The sequence below is a fragment of the Ptiloglossa arizonensis genome, chromosome 4, assembly GCF_051014685.1.
Source record: "Ptiloglossa arizonensis isolate GNS036 chromosome 4, iyPtiAriz1_principal, whole genome shotgun sequence".
Classification (NCBI taxonomy): domain Eukaryota; kingdom Metazoa; phylum Arthropoda; class Insecta; order Hymenoptera; family Colletidae; genus Ptiloglossa; species Ptiloglossa arizonensis.
Window position 1 is genome coordinate 19,332,249 of NC_135051.1, and position 20,648 is coordinate 19,352,896.

The following is a 20,648-nucleotide window of genomic DNA, read 5'->3' on the forward strand; positions in this document are numbered from 1 at the left end:
GAAAACTCGCGGGGCACCCGCGTGCCCCGTACACCTTCCAATGTGATTTCCTCCGAAACGGAACCTCGTACGATTAAAATTCACTGGACGTTTTTCATTGATTTTTACGCGTAGAATAATTTACAATCGCGTTCGACGGAGAATTTTTGCGTAGAAAACAATTGTAACGCGATCGTAAACAACGAAACATCGTATCGCGAGTTTCCTCGCGCGATGATGCAACGATACTTATTAAATCGTGGACACGATGTTTCGAGAAATCGAGCTCGTGATTCAGTTTTTCTTTTTTTTTCTTCTTTCCACGGAACGATGACGATTCAGAATTGTCGCGATTATCAGTTTATCGCTGTTCGCGCGCGTTCATCGATTTACAATACGATTCGATCGTTGTTTCGCGAGGACAAAGAGACGTATCGCGGATTGTTACTTCTAAGCGACGCTACCGGTATCTAGGTGACGAGACACCTCGTTTCCAAGAACGAGACTCCGATACTCGTCGATCGTTCTTGCACAAAGTTACCACGTTCGAGGTGTTCTTACGAAATCGTCGGGTGTTTCTCGTTTTTTTTTATTTTCGTGCGAGTAGAAGGGGGAGGGGCTTCTGGTCGCGAAAAATGGCGGGAAAATTGAAACGTTTCGATCGACATCGGGTGGACGTATTCGCGAACCGTCGATCGGACGGCGCTTGTCGTAATGAAACTCGGACGCGGCTCGAATACGTAATTACCGCGGAAATAGTATTACGAGCGGGCTGGTCAACGGCATAAATATAAATACCGCGGTCGACGGTTGGGTAAGTAAGCCGAGCCACCGGCGCACGACACGCAGAATCGGTGAGTCAAGTTGTGTGCGACGCCACTCCAGTTCGAGAACCACTTTCTATCTGCCGAGCGCTCGCGGACACGGCATTCCTCTTGTCTCTGGTATCGATGACTCGACCGTCGCTTTTCGCGGTAAAAAATAATAAAAAAGAAGAGAAAACGTAAATGAAAAAAAAAAAAAAAAAATCACACGAATCACGGGGGAATGATCAGATTACCCGAAAAATCGGTGGATTTGACACCGAGTGTTTTTTTTCTTTTTTTTTTTTTTTTCTCTTTTTTGGAGCGATCGCTGTACTACCGTGACGAATCGAGCGCTATTTTTAATCTCGAATGGCGCGGTATTTTGCAACAACTCGCAGGGGATTCGACGTTCGAGAGATTTGACATTAAACATTTACGAGAACCAATCGAGAAGTTTCGTACGTCGAAGATGGTATTGAAGGGAGCAGAAAAAATTACTCCTGATCGTTTTGGTTGACCTTTCTGACGTGTGGTTATCGAGAAAACATTACTCGACACTTGTCACGTTTTATTTAGTAATTATAGTTCCTTTAGCGCGGGATTGATTTTTTTTTCTTTTTCCATAGAATACATTGGTATTGGTTTTGTGACAGCTTACAGGGGACTTGAATAGGTTTGCTATATCTGAGAAATTTGATGTTGAGAAGACATTGAAAAGAATCGAGTAGTTTCAAAGTCGAATGTATTCCAGGGAGCAGGAAAGATTATGCTTGAATGGAATCGCAACTAGTATTGAGTCAGACGTTCACGTTCTACTTAATCGAGTATCTACGTTCATATTGTACTGCCTTCGACCCAGGAACGATTTATGTTTCTTCCCACGATACATGGTATAAGTGATACTGATATTTTAGTACAAATTCAATCACAAAATACAAATGTATTAAATACTACAGAATGGTAATTTACACACGTTTTCACCGCTGTGATTCAATTTCATTGTAGCAGCACACTGTTCGGTGAAGTAACAATTATCGTGGAATTATATAACACCGGCAGGTGTCGTTCGAATTTACTTGTAACGAAGGTTAGAATTTTTAAACGATCGATCGAATTCGTTGTAAAATATTTCAGCGATACTTCTCGGCATCTTGAAACGAAGAAAGTGTAAGCGTAGAATCAGGTTCGTGGAACCCGAGCGAAGTGCCCGGCTTGTAGTAGTTTCGAGGACGTCTTCCATTAAGAAAATTATGGCGATTCATCGTCGTGATTTCTTTTTCTTTTCTTTTCTTTTTTTTTTCTTCCATCGAGGCCCGTGGGCCGTGCGCGCCACCACGAATCTGTCTTTTATCTGTACACTTCATGACGTCAGATTGATAGCACAAAGACGTATGTTTACACGCGAGCGCGCCTGTGTACAGTGCGTTATCAATATAGCAGCAAGTGTTACGAGCTACCATAAGCCTTGAGCATCTGAGCCTGTGTAAATCGCAATCGCTTGATATACGCGACAAACAAGAAAAGAACTCGAGGCTGCGCGAAATTGAGAAAATCAAACAACTCGTCTCGCCTCGAGACCCTGATCATTGAAAACGAAGTTTTTTTGTCAAAAAAAAAAAAACAAATGGTATAGGACTTTTAGAGGAAAATTGTTCTTGTCACTTGGCCAATTGTAGCCAAATACTTTTAACGCTTCGTTGGATCTCAATATAGTTGATTAGGTTCGTTCGAAACTTTTAACGTTTCATCCACTCGAACGTGACTAATTTACAATCGAAAGCCAATTATTTAAAAGCCTTAATTTCCAAAACAGTATCTACCTTTGTCCATTCGGAATTAATCTCTAATAATCTCTAAAGAAACTCGATATAATTATTTCCCAGACAGTGACCATTTTACTCAACAATTTGTGCATCGTTCAATTTTCTCCATTTTGCTATAATTGTTTTTATCGGACCTAATCCAGGCACAACAAAGTTCGTAAACGACACCCTAAAGCTTGTGATTGTTCTTTAAATCGAGAAACTTCTAAAAAGAAACAATCACCATCTTAGAACATAACCTTTCGATCGCCTATAATTTTACACAATTTTTGCTATTTTAGCGATAATCTCTCTCTATTTTTCGTCAACGTGTAAAAAATAATCTAAATCGAAGAAATTTCGAAACGACACTACATAATTGTACAATAATTATACTTCTCGATGGATGACTATCATACAACATAACCTATCGATCGCCTATACTTTTACACAATTTTTGCTATTTTAGCGACAATTTCTCTCTACTTTTCGTCAACGTGTGAAAAATAATCTAAATCGAAGAAATTTCGAAACGACGCTACATAATTGTACAATAATTATACTTCTCGATGGATGACTATCAGACGACATAACCTTTCGACCATCTTTGGCTCTGTCCGCCATTTTTGCTATTTTAGCGATAATCTCTCTCTATTTTTCGTCAACGTGTGAAAAATAAGAATCCAAATCGAAGAAATTTCGAAACGACGCTACATAATTGTACAATAATTATCCTTCTCGATGGATGACTATCATACAACATAACCTATCGATCGCCTATACTTTTACACCATTTTTGCTATTTTAGCGACAATCTCTCTCTATTTTTCGTCAACGTGTGAAAAATAATCTAAATCGAAGAAATTTCGAAACGACGCTACATAATTGTACAATAATTATCCTTCTCGGTGTATGACTATCAGACGACATAACCTTTCGACCGTCTCTGGCTCTGTCCGCCATTTTTGCTATTTTGGCGAAGATCTCGCGCGCGTGATTGTCGGCGCGTTGGCCGGGTGCATTGGAAGTGTCAATTGAGACAGTTCTAACAGGCAACGTAAACCTTCCGCGTGCGGAGGCATCGTGCAAGTATGTTTATCGCTCGTTCGACCCGAGTGATGCTTCTGTGTATGATGTCAGACTCTATCTTTGGCGCGGAGTGGATGACCACGCGCAAGCGAGCGAGCGAGCGAGCTCCGCGCATCTGCGCACACGCGTGGAAATCTTGAGTGAAATTCGACTGGTTCGTATTGAGTTGGGCAACGCGCGGGACAGGGAAGCGGACAGGAGAAAACCGTGTTTAATGAATTATTGCGAAGTCGAGAGACGAGATCAATGATTCCACGACGAAAAATAAAATAAAAGAATTACCAAAGTAATACACAGACACGTTAAAAAAGGTATAGGTTAAACGTAAAATGTAGGATGCATTTAACACCGTACTTGAAAATAATGGTAACTTTTTTTCTTTTTTTTTTGTCGAATTTTGTACAATAGAAATTAGTTAGCTGGTGAATCCAGTTTACTGCTAATGTTTTTATCTCGCTTCCAGAAAAGAAATCGTACTAATGACTTCGTGAGATCTTTTCGTAGATATTGATCGTTCGCGAAAAAAATAGTATTAGCGAAATTGCTACAAATATTTACCAGATACCGTTGGTGAATTGTTGAGATAAAGACGTGTACGAACGTTTTGAAGATACGAATCGAAAGTCGATATATCTAGGAACCTTTTGGTACATTATGCCAAGTGGAAAACTATGGCTGAACTTTGTATCCGTTTGTAGAGTCTAGCAGTGAAATCGTGTTTCACAAGATTGTTTGTAAAAATGTTCAAACAAGAAACCCAAGTGACATTCGTTATTTTACGAGTGCACGACAATTTTCATTAAACTCCATTTTATTAATGAAAAACTATCGTAAAATCTTCAGTAAACTTCACTATTCGTAAGTTTTCTATATTACAGTTCAATTGTAGATAAACAATTTTAATGATACTTTTAAATTAAAAAAAAAAAAATGATTTTTCTCTACTTTATTTTCTCTTATTCAGATACACTAATCGATACGTATTGTTTGTTCGAATTTCTTTAAATCTATTATCTTCTTCAAACACGAAGTAACGAATGTCCACGGTACTGGTAAAAATGGTAAATGGTAAAACGACATTGTCCTCACTTGGTTCTTTGAAATTAAAAAAAAAAATGATTTTTCTCTACCTCATTTTCTCATATTCGGATATACTAGTCGCAACGTATTGTTTGAATTATTCGAATTTCTTTAAATCTGTTATCTTCTTCAAACACGAAGTAACGAATGTCCACGGTACTGGTCAAAATGGTAAATGGTAAAACGACACTGTCCCCACTTGGTTCTGCCTTTCTCGATCAGTCTGAAGTCGTATGAACATATAGTACACACGAACTCTAAATCAAACAATTTTTCCACGCTTTCGTATCGTAATTCCAGCCACGCTCCTGTACCATTTCTGTGACATTTTTTCTTGATTTCTAATCACCGCACCGATCGCATTCCCGGTACACAAATCGGCCGTCGTTCCCAGTCCGCTTCGTCATCGCGCTCTTCCGAGCCTATAATTTCATTTTTACGCTCGCGTGCCTTTTTTCTTTTTTGTTCTTCATTCGAGGGAAATAGAACGGCCATCGACGCGCGATTTTATATTCTGAATTGGTAATATCGGCCTACGATCCGAGTCGAGCATTACTGGCGGTCGTGCAACCGATAAATCGTTTGCCACGCTGCCACCGTGTTGTACATTCATATTTATTTAACGAGCGGACGAAAATAGAAATCTCTAGGTTGCGTGCATCTAGATTAGGGCCGGGACTGCTTGTCAAATTTTCTTGCGTTCGAACATTCGAGTATCGGTGCTTCGAACAGTCCGCGAATATAATTCGCACGTTATTCGAGTACTCAAGGATTCGGATATTTCGAATGTCGACGAAGTATCTGGTTACGAATTGTGTGTAAATTATTGTGTGTAAATTATTTTAAGGTACGATCGATTCGAATTTGTTTTTTTTTGCTTCACTTTATTAAATCTGCATTATAGATGAGCATTTTTTAATTTAATAAGTTCTGGTACTCGTATGTTCAAATAGTGGTATTCAAATATTCAAATATTCGATCAATGATGTTCGAAACACATACTCAGGTACTCAACTAGTTGAATGTTTGAATGATCATATATTTGAATACTTAGCTACTCGAATACTCAAATATTCGAACAATGATACTCGAATGGTTGGATACTTAAATACTTAGATATTCGAACAAGGATATTCGAATACTTGGATACTTAAGTATTTAGATATTCGAGTAACAATACTCAAATACTCAAATATTCGAACAAGGATATTCGAATACTTGGATACTTAAGTATTTAAATATTCGAACAAGGAAATTCGAATACTTAGATATTTAAATACTCAGATATTCGAACAACGATACTCAAATACTCAAATATTCGTACAAGGATATTCGAATACTTGGATACTTAAGTATTTAAATATTCGAATAAGGATATTCGAATACTTAGATATTTAAATACTTAGATATTCAAACAACAATACTCAAATACTCAAATATTCATATATTTGTGTTATTCAAATATTCGAACAAGGATATTCGAATACTTGGGTACTTAAATACTTAGATATTCAAATATTTGGGTACTTAAATACTTAGATATTCAAACAACAATACTCAAATACTAAAATATTCAAATATTTGTGTTATTCAAATATTCGAACAAGTATATTCGAATACTTGGGTACTTAAATACTTAGATATTCGAACAACTCGAGTACTCAAATACTCAAGTATTCGAACAACGATATATTCAATTAATTGAATCCTCAAATATTCAAATAATTCCAACTCCAATCCGGACAGATTGTTCATCGCATTACGATTCAAACCGCTCGATTTTCACGGATCTGGAGCGTACTGTTTCGCGTTATTTTCACGCGACTTTTTCTTTTTTCGTTCATCGTGCTCACAGTCGAGGAATTTCATCGGTACAAATACACCGATACCAGCGTATCTTATCCGTCACGGAGGATTAATCGAGAATCTATGAGTGCATCGATTAACTGATAACAGGACAAAATAAATCTCATTGATCGATTAACCACGGGCGGAGAAAACAGTCGAGATTCGGCGCGGAACAATAAGTAGACGTAACGTTTCGATCGCCGCGATTCCGTGGGAATCTATTATCGATATCGTTTCTTTCCCACTTCGTTTCAATTTTGATGTACGATAGAGGCGCAGAGCTTCGTGTCGATCGATAAAGTATAAGTAATTGACACGTCGAAGGGTCTCAATTTAAATCTACCATTTTAAACACATCGTTTTCGAGCATCGAGATCTTTTATTTCGCGAGAAATCGAAAGTTTCCAAATACGAAAACATCGAACTAAAATACAATTCCGTGATAAAACCATTAATTTTGAGAAAAAATATTTCTATTACATTCATACTTTTGCAATAGTTATTTTTATTATCTCCGTTATTTCTTTCATTGTTACTATACAGTACGATAGTAGACGTGACAGAGATAATGGAAATAATAAAATAAGTATCGCTAAACTATGGGTACAATACAAATACTTTCTCTAATCAGAATTATACTACTGTATTATAATTACTGTACGGTACGGGAATAATGGAAGAAATAATGGAGATAAGGTATATTTTGCAAACGAACTCGTCGACACGTCAAAGTAAATCTTCATTGTACACGGAAATTTCTTCTCGACTCTCCGCGTAATTAACAATAGTAGTAATTCTAATCTAGATCACGTTTTATCGTGACAATGTGAATCAAATAGAGCGATAAACACGGGAGAAAGGAGAAAAATATTTTCGTTGTCGGCTTTTTTATTTTTAGTTTGTTTACAAATTCTATACGCCGTTACGGTTCGTATTTCCTGCATGCAACGATATGGTGAAAACGGTATGGTGAAACGAAGAAACCGAAATAGACGTAGCGCGAAGCGGCTAAGGGGAATTATCGGTAAATCAGGAGTACGGTTTTCGTGTATGCTCACCTGAAAAAACAATTTACGTCTGCGCAACATTGGCTCGTGATTCGATGAAATTGGCTTTCGCGAATCGTGAGAAATTCGCTGGGAAAATGAGTCTTCCGCGATCGATAACTGGAACACCATAACGAGTGTCAAAAATTGAATCTCGACACCAGAGTCGGAGAATTTTTCACAGAAAAAAAGATGAACTTGTTCGTTTTATAAATCTCCGTTCGAAATTATTTTTAACCATGTCGATTGTAAAATTCAAAAAATTGACACTCGCTCGTGCGGAAATCTCGTAACCCTATTACTCGAGCACGTGCACCGACCGCCCATGGGCGTTCACCGCACGCAATATAGCGTCCAATTACTCCAAAATCGAAAATTAGTTTCTTATTTCCAGAAATGATAAATCGAACACGTATTATCCGCGCCAACACTGATTCGTTCGAACGAAATCCATCTAATTGGATATTCTATCGCTTGTTCAATTAATGAAATTACATTTTACATTAACCGTGGAAAAATAATCTAATCTGAGGAACGGCTCTGATCGATCGAGCGTCGCGAATAAATCGCTATAGATTGCTCGTATTTGTCATCCGTAATCCGAGAAAAATTCCCCAGCGATACAATATTTCCGTCCCAGAAGAAACGACGAAATTTTCAAATCGAAAGGATCGAACCAGTTCTCGAGTGTATTTTCGGGAGGAAAATTTTTTAGACGAGCGAATATAAATTGATCCCCACCCCTTCCCCTCAGTTACTTCACAATATTGCGTTCCACGTTGGGGAATTTGTTCGCTCGGTGCGTCGTGACGCTGGCCGCAAGAATGTAGCAAAATTAATAGACGCGGGCCGCGCGAGTTTCGTGAAAAAAGGGGCAACGTACGTAATTGCGCGAACAGTCGCGCGAGAAATTTCTAGCCGCGAAATATCGACTGGCGTTAGTCGAGCGTACGATGAATTATTCATGGTCGCGCGTTCGCGAAAATCGCGTTCGCGGTCGACGAGAAGGAAAAGAAAGAAAGAAAGAAAGAATAAAAAGAAGAGAGAAAGATGAAAGTGGTGCGCGGAGAAAAATAAAGAAGACGCTATGAACGATAATGGCGGAGTATCGGGCGCGATATCGGTCGCCGGGCAAGGACAGTCCAGGGACCAGATGCGACAAAAGTAAAACTTAATCGGAAACACCGCGTCGGTTCTCGAGAATTCGCGTAAATAAGCGTCGCGTGAACTTTCACCGAGACGTAAAACCAGACGAGACCGAAAGGCAGGTGACGCCATCGATTCGATCGATAATCTTTGCTCTTCCTATCGGCGCACCGTTTTAACGTAAATTCCGCGGCATTCGCCGAACGAGGCTTGACGAATTGTTGATGAATAACGATGATAGGAATAATAATAATTTTAATAATAATAATAATAATAACGATAATGATAATTGTAACGATTATAATACGTCTTAATCCAAGTCTTTGAACGAGAGGAATCGAAGAATCGAATGTAGTAACCTAACCTATATTGAGAATCGTTGAATACTTCTAAAATTATTTGTGTAAAAGAATAATAATAGTCTGAATTGAAAATCTTGGAATATTTCTAGAATTATTTATAGAGTATTATTATACGATGTAATGATCTGAACAATATTGAGTAAAACGTATACGTAGATGTAGTAACCTAACCTATATTGAATATCTTTGAATACTTCTAAAATTATTTGTGTAAAAGAATGATAATAATAATCTGAATTGAAAATCTTGGAATATTTCTAGAATTATTTATAGAGTATTATTATACGATGTAGTGATCTGAACAACATTCATGCTTTTAAAATTATTTATAGATAATCAACGTGACGCAACAAACGGTTCATGAATATTAATAATAATGGTAGGTTTCGATCAGAGCTGTTGTATATGTAGTGACCTAACCTAAATTGAAAGTCTTACGGCTGAAATACTTCGTACTCAGTATTAACATAAATTGAACAGATTGTACAATTTTCAAAACATTTTTTATCTGTATTATTAAATTTTACGAACCTAACCTGGATCAACGATGTTACAACTCTGAAACTTTTTTTATAGGGAAATTGATCATTACTGTACTTTATTCGGTACGAAGAGACCTAATTAAAAATACAGTAACATCACTTTTTCGTACGGTGAATCATGATTCGTCCCTCACAATGAAACTGCCACACCCTCAAAATGGAAGTAAGTATACTACGGTTCTAAAAAATATGGGGTGAACGTAGTCCTGAAATTTCTTATCGAACTTAAAGCGAGTTCAATTTGAGTAATTTCTCGAAATGGCGAGTCTTTTTTCAAGAATCGAAGACATTCAGAGTCACCGTGAAGGGTGACTCGAAGAACCGGGACAGACTACAGCTCTTTTCTAAGGGAAGATATAAAACTTGTATGCATTAATGAAGTCCGTGCTTCCCTAGTCGTGCTCTCTTACAAGACGCAACGATATAATTTTTTCTCACATTAATCGACTCTATTAAAAGCATCGGAGCAAGAGCATCCGAAAGTGAATATTTAACGAGATATTTCAGTCTACCTCCTACAATCGTACCGTATCTAAAACCAGAGACACAGCTATACACTGCTATTAACATAAACTGAAATACAACAAGAAAAGAAAGTATATGCACCGAGAATCGCAACTAACGTAGAAATTGCAAACGTACCGTGGTACAACGAAAGGAAAAATTAACACGTTAATCTCAATCGATTCGAGAATTGTAAAATTTAAATACCATTATCCGCGATTTACGATTTAACTGCACAATTTCACGCGTCTGTTTGCTCGTTAAATTTATGCAAGATTTGTATTCAATGTTAAAAGTACTAACTCACGTTGGGCTCTAATGACTTTTAAACCGATACGAAATTAAGTAACTAAAGAAAAAAAAAAAAAATTACCAATTACAAGACTGAAAATGTAGTAATAACTGTTCTCGGTTTTGCAACGGTTATTTAATTACCACTATTACTGTACAATGGAAGCAATAACAAACCGGTGACAAGCTAATTAAAAGATTACAAATATAATACAAAATATATAAATCATTGAAATGTACAAATAAATATTTTTACCGCTTCGGTTATTTCTTCGAATATCCCTGCACAGTAGGGTAATAATGGAAGAAATAACGAAGATAATAAAATAACATAGTAAGCCGGCAATATAAGCCAACGATAATGGTAATGGCGGCAATATGAAGTTCCACGGGGGCAAGGCAAAAAGGGAACCCGTTGAAGGCACGTAATGCACCGTTTGACAGAAAACGTGATTCGAAAATATTTATTGCACACGATTCGCCACTCGGAGCAGATAATTAAAATCCTCATTCGATTCCTGATCGCGTACGGGTTAATATCCTGCGAGTAATCAATGACCATTACGTACGTGGTCGGTCAACCATCGCGTTTGTTTTCGTGATATCGTTCTTATCAATGGAAAATTCGTCATCGATCCTCCACCGAAAAAGAGGAAGCCCTCACTGTCAACGAGCGAACGAGTGCGCGAGCGCGCGCGCGCGTGTCTCGGTGCGCGCTCGCGCGCGTAAGTAGCGAGAGGTGACTCATTGGCTGGCTCTCGGTCACGTGTACGTGTCTCCACGTGTACGTGATTGCATTCGTGCGTGTACATTGATGCACACACAGCCCCTCGGTTTTACAGTGCCGTACAACGTCGAGTGTTCTCGGATATTCGACGTGAATAGAAAAAGGGGGGAAAGAAAAAAGAAAAAAAAAATGAGAAAAAGAAAAAGAAATTTCCTCGTATCGTTGATAAACCGGAGTGTTCAGTCACCTGACATAACGGAGAAACGAGGCCTCGCTTATCGCACGCGCGTTGCGCATTGAGTCACGCGCGATTTTAGACCGTTGGCATCGCTTTTCGAAATGTCACGATGAAGATCAAACATTTTTTCTTTTTTTTTACGAAACACTTGTGAAATTGCCAAGTCAGAGCTATTGGAAAGTGGAGTTGGGCTGGATTGTAACCCGAGATGGTAGTTTTCAAGTTCTTTGAGAAGTTGAGAGAAGGTAGTTTTGAGGATTATAACTCGAGAAGGTAGTTCAATTATTACTCGAGAATCTGAACCAGACCTAATCCAAAGCGATTGGAAGGTGGAGTTGAGTTAAATTGTAACTCGATAAGGTGTCCGTTAAGTTAAGTTGAGTTAAATTATGATTCGGGTAAGTATATGTCGAGTTAAGTTGTGACTAGAGGAGGTATTTGTCAAGTTGAGTCAAGTTGTGACTCGATGAGGTATTTGTCAAGTTGAGTCAAGTGGTGACTCGAGGAGGTATTTGTCAAGTTGAGTCAAGTGGTGACTCGAGGAGGTATTTGTCAAGTTGTGACTCGAGGATGTATTTGTCAAGTCGAGTCAAGTTGTGACTCGAGGAGGTATTGGTCAAGTTGTGACTCGAGTATGTATTTGTCAAGTCGGGTCAAGTTGTGACTCGAGGAGGTATTGGTCGAGTTGTGACTCGAGGAGGTATTGGTCAAGTTGTGAACCGAGGATGTATTTGTCAAGTTGTGACTCGAGGATGTATTTGCCAAGCTGAGTCAAGTTGTGACTCGAGGACGTATTTGTCAAGCTGAGTCAAGTTGTGACTCGAGGATGTATTTGCCAAGCTGAGTCAAGTTGTGACTCGAGGACGTATTTGTCAAGCTGAGTCAAGTTGTGACTCGAGAATGTATTTATCAAGTTGAGTCAACTTGTGACTCGAGGATGTATTTGTCAAATTGAGTCAAGTTGTGACTCGAGGATGTATTTGTCAAATTGAGTCAAGTTGTGACTCGAGGAGGTATTCGTTAAATCAAGTCAAGTTAAATCGTGACTCGAGAAGATGTTTGTCAAGTTAAGTAAAATTATAAGTCGAGTAAATATTTATCGAGCGAAGTGAAATTATGTCCGAAGGAAATTACTGAATTAATTAATTCAGAGCGCGAAATTACAATTCCAATCGATCGAAAGTTACGATAGATGTTCTCCGCGCGTCGTGTTACGAGTTGTGAGCGATACGTTAACGGAAATAAATTTCGAAGAGGGTAAACAAAAGAGGACGATTCGAGCACTCGAGAACACGGTGGCATTGACTCGACGAAATTAGTCAACTTAACACTGGCGCTCTGCGTGTATAATTCTTTCTTTTTTATTTCAAATAGAGCACACGTAAGTTTATCGAAAGATTTGTAGAGTAGACTTGTTAAGCAGCTACTAATTCTCACTCCACGTGTGCGAGCAAAATAATGTGTCAACAGTCGAATCCTGAACGGCAGCTCGAGTTATGATCGGATTGGTGTAAGCAGCTGTCACGTGACCGGCCCAATACACCATGTGCCGAATACACCAACTGTAATCATTTCTCTCGCACCTCCGTGAAAATTGGTAGCCAAAGTTTCGTGGAACACTGTCAATATTCGCTTATATTTTTTTTCTCTTTTTTTTTTTCGGTCCTTCGTCCACACAGAGTATAAATAGACGAGTTTTCGATGTCGAAGATCAGTACGGAGATGATCGATGACGGTCGGGGTCTTCGACCTTCGATGCGCTTTTGGCGCGAAAAGCTTAGCGCGCGCTGGTGACGCGTGAAAGCAAAATAAATGTTCCACGATGATTAATTGTTCCAGTAAGGTCGATCCTTTGATACGAGACTACATTGTGCAATCCGAGGTAGATAAACTCGAGAGGAAAAATGTTTATTGTCTATTATTACGTACACAGCGTGGGCGACAAATTTCAGCTATCTCGTGTATTATTATCGTAACGTTTTTATCACAACGTTAGGAGAAAGTCGTAGTAATTTATTTTCACAAAAGAAAAAATATATTACGAACAGTGAAATAAAATATATTACGAACAGTGAAATAAAATTTGTCCAATTGGATGAAAATATGACAGGACAGATTCTTCGATGGTGATTTCGGACATCTCGTTGACATTCGATTGTCACGTTCGATTCTGTACAAATAACGACGTTCATAAACAACAATCGACGCTGCGCAACACGAGAAATTGCAGAATTGCAGGAAATATCACGCACGAAAGTTGTTGCACGCTCGAAAGAATTTTGGCAGGATTAAGAGATACGATGTTTGGTATCCCGAAATAATTTAGGCGAGAAAAATTACTGGTGATTCATCGCTTGGGACAAAAAATAAAAAACGAATCATTTTTCAAAAGCTCGGCTACCAGTGACGAGGAATGAATAGTTTACAACAATATACGACGGAACTTAAAGTTCACACGGGATGGTATTTATTACGACCTTTTGCCACATAATCGGATCATTAATTTCGCGGAAAGACATTTTCAATTGGACCAACTGAGAATAGCATTCCAAGAAAAGCGTCCGAAATTAGGCAACAGGAAAAGTGTAGGTGTTTCACCAATGCCAGACGACAACACGTATCTTCGATAACACGTTTAAAACTTATCGGAGTCGAATTGGAATGTAATCAATCATCGACTCGTATTCACCTGATCCCATCAGATTCTCGTTTAGGTTTCGAAAAAGTTCCCTTAATATCTCCATTCCCTGTTAGATTGCAGAATACATTCATCATTCCCAAGGAGAGAGACAAAGTTGTTCGAAAAAATTATACAATCTCGATAATTCGTTTCTATCTAGCTTGCAATGCAACTGTTCATTTGAGGTTATTTTACTGTTCAATAATGCCTCGAAAAGTACCCCACTTTGCCCCCCCAGAAAAGTATCTGATATACACGGTGGAATTCGAAATGATGAAAGCTTAAAAAATAGCCAAGATATTTAATTACGAGCGACATTAACAGACCCGTGAAACTTATCTGGAGTTGTTCCAAATTTTCCCAACAAGTTGAAAAATATTCCAATATTATATAATACTCAACTTTTCAATTCCGTTGATTTTGTATCTAATCGATAAATAAAAAGTTCACCCCTTCTAAATCCCCTGCACACGCGACGCAAAATTACCAAAGCTGAAAAACAGGCTACGGAAAAACCAAAGACACATTTCGACCCACGGTGGCCCAGAACAGAAACTCCGATTCCCCCCCGTTCGCCGTGGCAACACCTTCGAGCCAATTAATCCCCATTAATCTCCATAATTGTCCACCCACCGAATCAACGAAGCACTCGGGATCGAGAAATCCAACGAAGAACAATTCCTCGCGGTATCAGCGTACGTACCTGCCCCGTGCGCGCACGCGCACGTTCGCTCGTTGGTTGGTTCGCTCGCTCGTTCGCTCGTTCGCTCGCTCGCGCGAGTACCTCGCAAGTCCCTCCCGATGGCTCGCATGCACACACAGTTTCCCCTCCGGGCCGTGGCCTCGCGTCGGTAGTACTCGTGGATCGCGATCGGTCGTTCCGCGGGGACGAGTTGCCGCTCAGTCTCAGCTCGTCGGCCGCCGTGAACGGATCTATCGAGCACGCTCGGTCGATCGAGCACGGCCCAGCATCGTGTTTACTTCCGGCCCCTAACCGTGATACAGAGCGCAACCGGAAATGTTGACGAAACGAGCCAGGCACGGGGGACGTCGTACCCGCGTGCCAACGCTCTCCTGAACGCCATAACCTCAACCATTAACTTCCTCGTTCGTCGATAACCGTCCGAGGACAACGCCGGCCCTGTTTTCTTTTTCTCTTCGGGCCTTCTGTTTCACTCTTGCTTCTTTTTTTTTCTTTCTTTCTTTCTCGTTTCCCCGTTTGTGCCCTCGTCTCTTGCGCGTTTCTTCCTTCTATCGACACGTACACATATACACACACGCGCAAACACGTACACGAACACACCTTCCCTCCCTCCCCGGTGATCCTTCCGCTCGGTTCGGGGTCCCCGCGTATCTCGAGGACAGTGCACCTCGGACCGTAATTCGGACAGAGGACAAGTGGTGGTTCCATGCGGTCGCACGTGGATTATCGTCGACACTTATCCGGGATACGCAGTGTGCACGGGCTCGTGAACAGGCCTCGAACGACAACGACAACGACAACGACGACGACGACAACGACGACGGTGCGTCACCGGCACGGCTCGTGAGGCGGCTGTTGGTTTCGTCGTAAAGGCGAACCGGTTCGACCGATCGGGAAAGGTAGGTGCCTCTGACGAACTACGGCTCCGTTCGGCCCTATTTTTTTTCTCTCTCTCTCTCCTTTTCTTTTCTTTATCTTTCTTCACTTTTCTTTTCTTTTCTTCGTTTTACGCTCCCTTCTCGACGCCGACTCGCCACCGCGGCCGCGATCAATGAACGTGCTGCTGGATCGTTCTCCCCCGATTCTCGCCGAGCTTTAAAGCACCTGTCTTTACACGCGCGGAGATCACCGTGGCAATTGGTACCGCGATCTGGAGAACAGCTGAGATCGTCGACGTCTACTTGTAGACGATAGACGAGATCGTAGCCGTCACTTCGTGCCAGATTGGACGAGTTCGTTCGCGACGATGTTTGATCGGTGTTCGCGACGAAACTCTCTACGTTGGTTCGTTTTCGCGATGCGAGAGTGTCACATCGGCTTGGAAATCGATCCCGGTCCCTTTCGTCGAAGAGCGTTAACGCTACGGGAAGCCCTAGGCGATTGATTATGGGAGTCTCGACACCTACGACGTGTTCGATGACAGCTGAGAAAAATCGGGCAGTTCTACGGGGTACCGAGTCAAGGTTTAGGGTTACCGGTGGTCTTGTTCTGCGTTGAGTCACACGATTTAGCTTCTTTTCCTAGGACATTTAGATTTTCTCCGATATCAGTCTGATCGACCGATACAAAGTTGGGACACTTGCAAATCTTTGGTCAGGGTTACCAAAGCACCTGTGTCAGGTCACTCGATAGTTTTGTAGGATTTATAGTCTCTTGAATGGACTTGTCACTCGAGAATCTTCAGTTAAGGTTACCAATGTTCTTTGTCAGGTCACACCTGATAGTTTTGTAGGACTTAAAGTCTCTTGAATGGACTTGTCACTCGCGAATCTTCAGTTGAGGTTATTCAATGTTCTGTCAAGTCACACCTGACAGTTTTGTAGGTTTTAAAGTCTCTTGAATGGACTTGTCACTCGCGAATCTTCAGTTGAGGTTATTCAATGTTCTGTCAGGTCACACCCAATAGTTTTGTAGGATGTAAAGTCTCTTGAATGGACTTGTCACTCGCGAATCTTCGGTTAAGGTTATCCAATATTCTCTGACAAATCACTCGATAGTTTCGTGGGATTAAAATTTTCTGTTAGAGTTTGCGATACTTGCAAATCTTTGACAACCGTCACGAAGAATCTTGATCGAGGATCTTTTATTAATCGATGTTGCCGTGTGGTTGCGTTCGATGAATGAATTAGCTACCGGTTCGATGGAATTGTCGAGGAATCGAACCTTCTTTCGACGATTACGATCGTGAGCGATGATCCAACACCATGGCTATCATGAGGTTTCCACGCTAATCCTTTTCACCGAGCATCAACATTCGAATCCTTCTCGAAACGACAACACCGATGGGAATAACACCGATACCAGAGAATAATGTATCGTTTTACGCGAAACCGTTTTAATTGTGGATATCAGATCGAATCGACACTTATTCGATACCCATTCGAAAGCATCGATACGTATCAATTGCAAACAAAATGGTCTTGTAACGATATTATCACTGTGCCACTCGTCGGTTATTTGTACCACTACCGATGAATTTACTTTCGTTTAGAAAATTCTAGATTTCTATTTGTCGAGTGGTGTCTGGAAACTTACTAAATCGTTGTACGTTTGATACATTCGTGACAGGGACACTTAGTCGATTCAACAGTCATTGATATATCTATTAGCGTTCGAGGACTGTCAGGTTCGATAATAGTTATTTCGGTGAACATTATTTATTATTAGGTACAAGAAAAATCCGATCGATTGTTCAATCGCGAATGTTAGGCTATAGAGATCTTGCTCTTTGGAAATTGATTACGAAGAACTTGTTATTATTGAATTCTATTCATTTTCTAAATTAAAACTAAAATTCATCAATGTTGTTCCACAATTCAAATGGATATTTCAACCTTCAACTCAATGATACCTTTCATTGGACAAAAGATTGTCACGATGAATCCTTCTAACCATAATATAAACATTCCCTATTTACTCGTGACAATCTTTGTTCACACTTGAAGTACTCGTAACACAAAATAGTACCAAACACTCAAGACTTGGATACTTAACTACGACGTTAAGTCACTAGGTTAGTCTTGAGATATGCCCCTAGTTTGACAAATATTTTTTCGAGTAAATCTTCTTCAAAACTTCAATGTATCCGTAATGTCGTCAATGATCGAACAATCTATTTATCGGTATACATTTTCCGTAACTCAAGAAAATGCTCCAAAATCGATTTTTCAAAATCCTAGTTCAAACTACCCCCTTACTGTATATACAATCTCTACTTTGGCAAGAGACCCCCCAAATAAATGAATTTTTCCAAATTTGAATCCAGACAGTACCTCCCTTTATATATTTTATCTCCATTTGGATCAAATAACTCCCAAAAATCAATTTATCAAAACATTAACTTCTACTACCCCCTAACTACGTATTCTACAGCTACTACGATAAAATACTCTTCAAAAAATCGATCTTTCAAAATTTTAACTCATACTTTACCTCTACTTTCATAAAATAACCCCCAAAAACATCAATTTGCCAAAATACTAGCTCCCACTACCCCTCCACTACGTATCCTCTGAGCTATTTCGATAAAACAGTCCCCAGAAAGTTCATTTTTCAAAATTTTAACTCGCACTTCACCTCTACTTTCATAAAATAACCCCCAAAAACATCAATTTGCCAAAATGCTAGCTCCCACTACCCCTCCACTACGTATCCTCCAGGCTGTCTCGTTAAAATACTCCATGTTTCAAAATTTTAACTCAGACTAACCTCCCCCCTCTCGTCTCGGTTACGTATTCCAGAATCGGTCGTTCGAACGTTATCGACGTACATCGTATCGATGGTGATCGTGTTGGGTCTCGATCTCGCGCTTGTCGAACGAGTTAGGATGATTATTCCTCGGCATCGGGCAAGGTTAAAATCTTTAACGTTCGACGTCGACGACGCGACGACGTCGTCGACGCAAGGACGATGCCTGGCGGAACGCTTCGGGAGAGGACTGGATCTCGATGGTGGCCGCTGAACGGAGGCAGCAGGTGCTGGCGCTACACCTGTCTGCAGGCTGAAAGCCCGGGCCCAGGTTGTGCGCGCCGGTCGCCGCTCGAAGCGTCGAATTCCACGGCGTTTACTCATTCCAAACAACGAACCCGAAGACTCGTCGTGGTCGAGGAGAAACTCCGTGGCGGCGCTGCGAACACAACACACGGCCTGCTGGCCCGACTAACGGCAGAGAGAGTGAGTGTGAGAGAGAGAGAGAGAGGGAGAGAGAGAGAGAGAGAGAGAGAGAGAGAAAGAGAGTGTGTGTGTATGTGTGAGCGAGAGAGCGAGAGGCTAAGAGGTATAGAGAGAGAAAGAAATGAGTGAGCGGCACACCAGGGAGAGAGACCGGGCCAGAGCAGCCTCCTCACCTTCTAATATTAGTTGGCTGAGTCACTCCGATTCGATCCTGCGGCGTCGCTGCAACGAATAGCGTTGTTAAGTCCGTTGGCACGGCATTGACACAAAAGAGACCGCCTTGCACGCGCGGGTCACCGCCGCGGGCTGCCCTCGGGTTCTCGCGAACAATTGCGATGACGAGACGCGTTCTGTCCTCGCGATGGACATTGCCCGAACGTCCGGGATCGATCTCCTTCCCGAGATACAGAGGGGGACACTCTGGATGAGCGAAACGAGCACTCACCCGGTTAAGTGTAATTCGAGTGTCCCCTATTGGTGAAGTTTTATGTTTAGGACACTGGGGAAAAATATCTAGACGAGTGTTCTAAAGTCTGGGATCAATTTCCTTCCTAAGATATAGAGAGAGACACTTTGGATGAGCGAAACGAGCACTCACCCGGTTAAGTGTAATCCGAGTGTCCCCTATTGGTGAAGTTTTATGTTTAGGACACTGGGGAAAAATATTGGACGATGTCCTTATATCTGAGATCAATTTCCTTTTTAAGATGTAGAGAGAGACACTTTGAATGAGCAAAACGAGCACTCACCCGGTTAAGTGTAATGTAAGTGCCGCTCATCGGCGAAGTTTTATGTTCAGGACTGGGGGAAAAATATCTAGACGATGTTCTAAAGTCTGGGATCAATTTCTTTCCTAAGATAAAGAGGGAGACACTTTGGATGAGCGAAACGAGCACTCACCCGGTTAAGTGTAATGCGAGTGTCCCTCATCGGTGAAGTTTTATGTTTAGAACACTGGGGAAAAATATCTAGACGATGTTCTAAAGTCTGGGATCAATTTCTTTCCTAAGATAAAGAGGGAGACACTTTGGATGAGCGAAACGAGCACTCACCCGGTTAAGTGTAATGCGAGTGTTCCTTATTGGTGAAGTTTTATGTTTAGGAGACTGGGGAAAAATATTGGACGATGTCCTTGTATCTAAGATCAATTTCTTACTTATGATATAAAGGGAGACACTTTGAATGAGCGAAACAAGCACTCACCCGGTTAAGTGCAATGCGAGTGTCCCCTATCGGTGAAGTTTTATGTTTAGGACACTGGGGAAAAATATCTAGACGATATCCTAAAGTCTGGGATCGATCTCTTTCTCAAGATACTATGATGTACCCGGTTAAGTGAAATGCAAGTGTCCCTCACCGATGAAGTTTTATGTTTACTACCCTAGGGAAAAAATATCCAGACGATGTCCTAAAATCTGGGATCGATCTCTTTCTTCAAGTACTATAATGTACTCACCCGGTTAAGTGAAATATTCCCTAGTGGTGGAATTCTATGTTTACGACTCCAAGCAAAAAACATTGAACGCTGTTGAAACGTCGAGATTGGTTTCCTTCTCCAGAGATATATGGATCTATGGATAAACGAAACGAGTGCTCCCTCGATTGATCGAGAACCATATTTTCTATAAAATT

The 20,648-nt window shown here is 40.6% G+C and overlaps 2 protein-coding genes across 3 annotated transcripts in view; one reads left to right on the forward strand and one right to left on the reverse strand.

Moving 5' to 3' along the window:
- Unc79 (UNC-79 domain-containing protein) overlaps window positions 1-15,770 on the reverse strand; it is a 62,319-nt gene extending 46,549 nt beyond the window's left edge. The window contains exon 1 of the mRNA XM_076310234.1: window positions 14,844-15,770. Within this exon, the coding sequence (XP_076166349.1) occupies window positions 14,844-14,952 (109 nt within the window). The 5' untranslated portion in view covers window positions 14,953-15,770. The remainder of the gene's footprint in view (window positions 1-14,843) is intronic.
- Window positions 1-20,648, forward strand: part of LOC143146187 (uncharacterized) — a 119,394-nt gene that overhangs the window by 5,490 nt on the left and 93,256 nt on the right. The window lies entirely within an intron of this gene.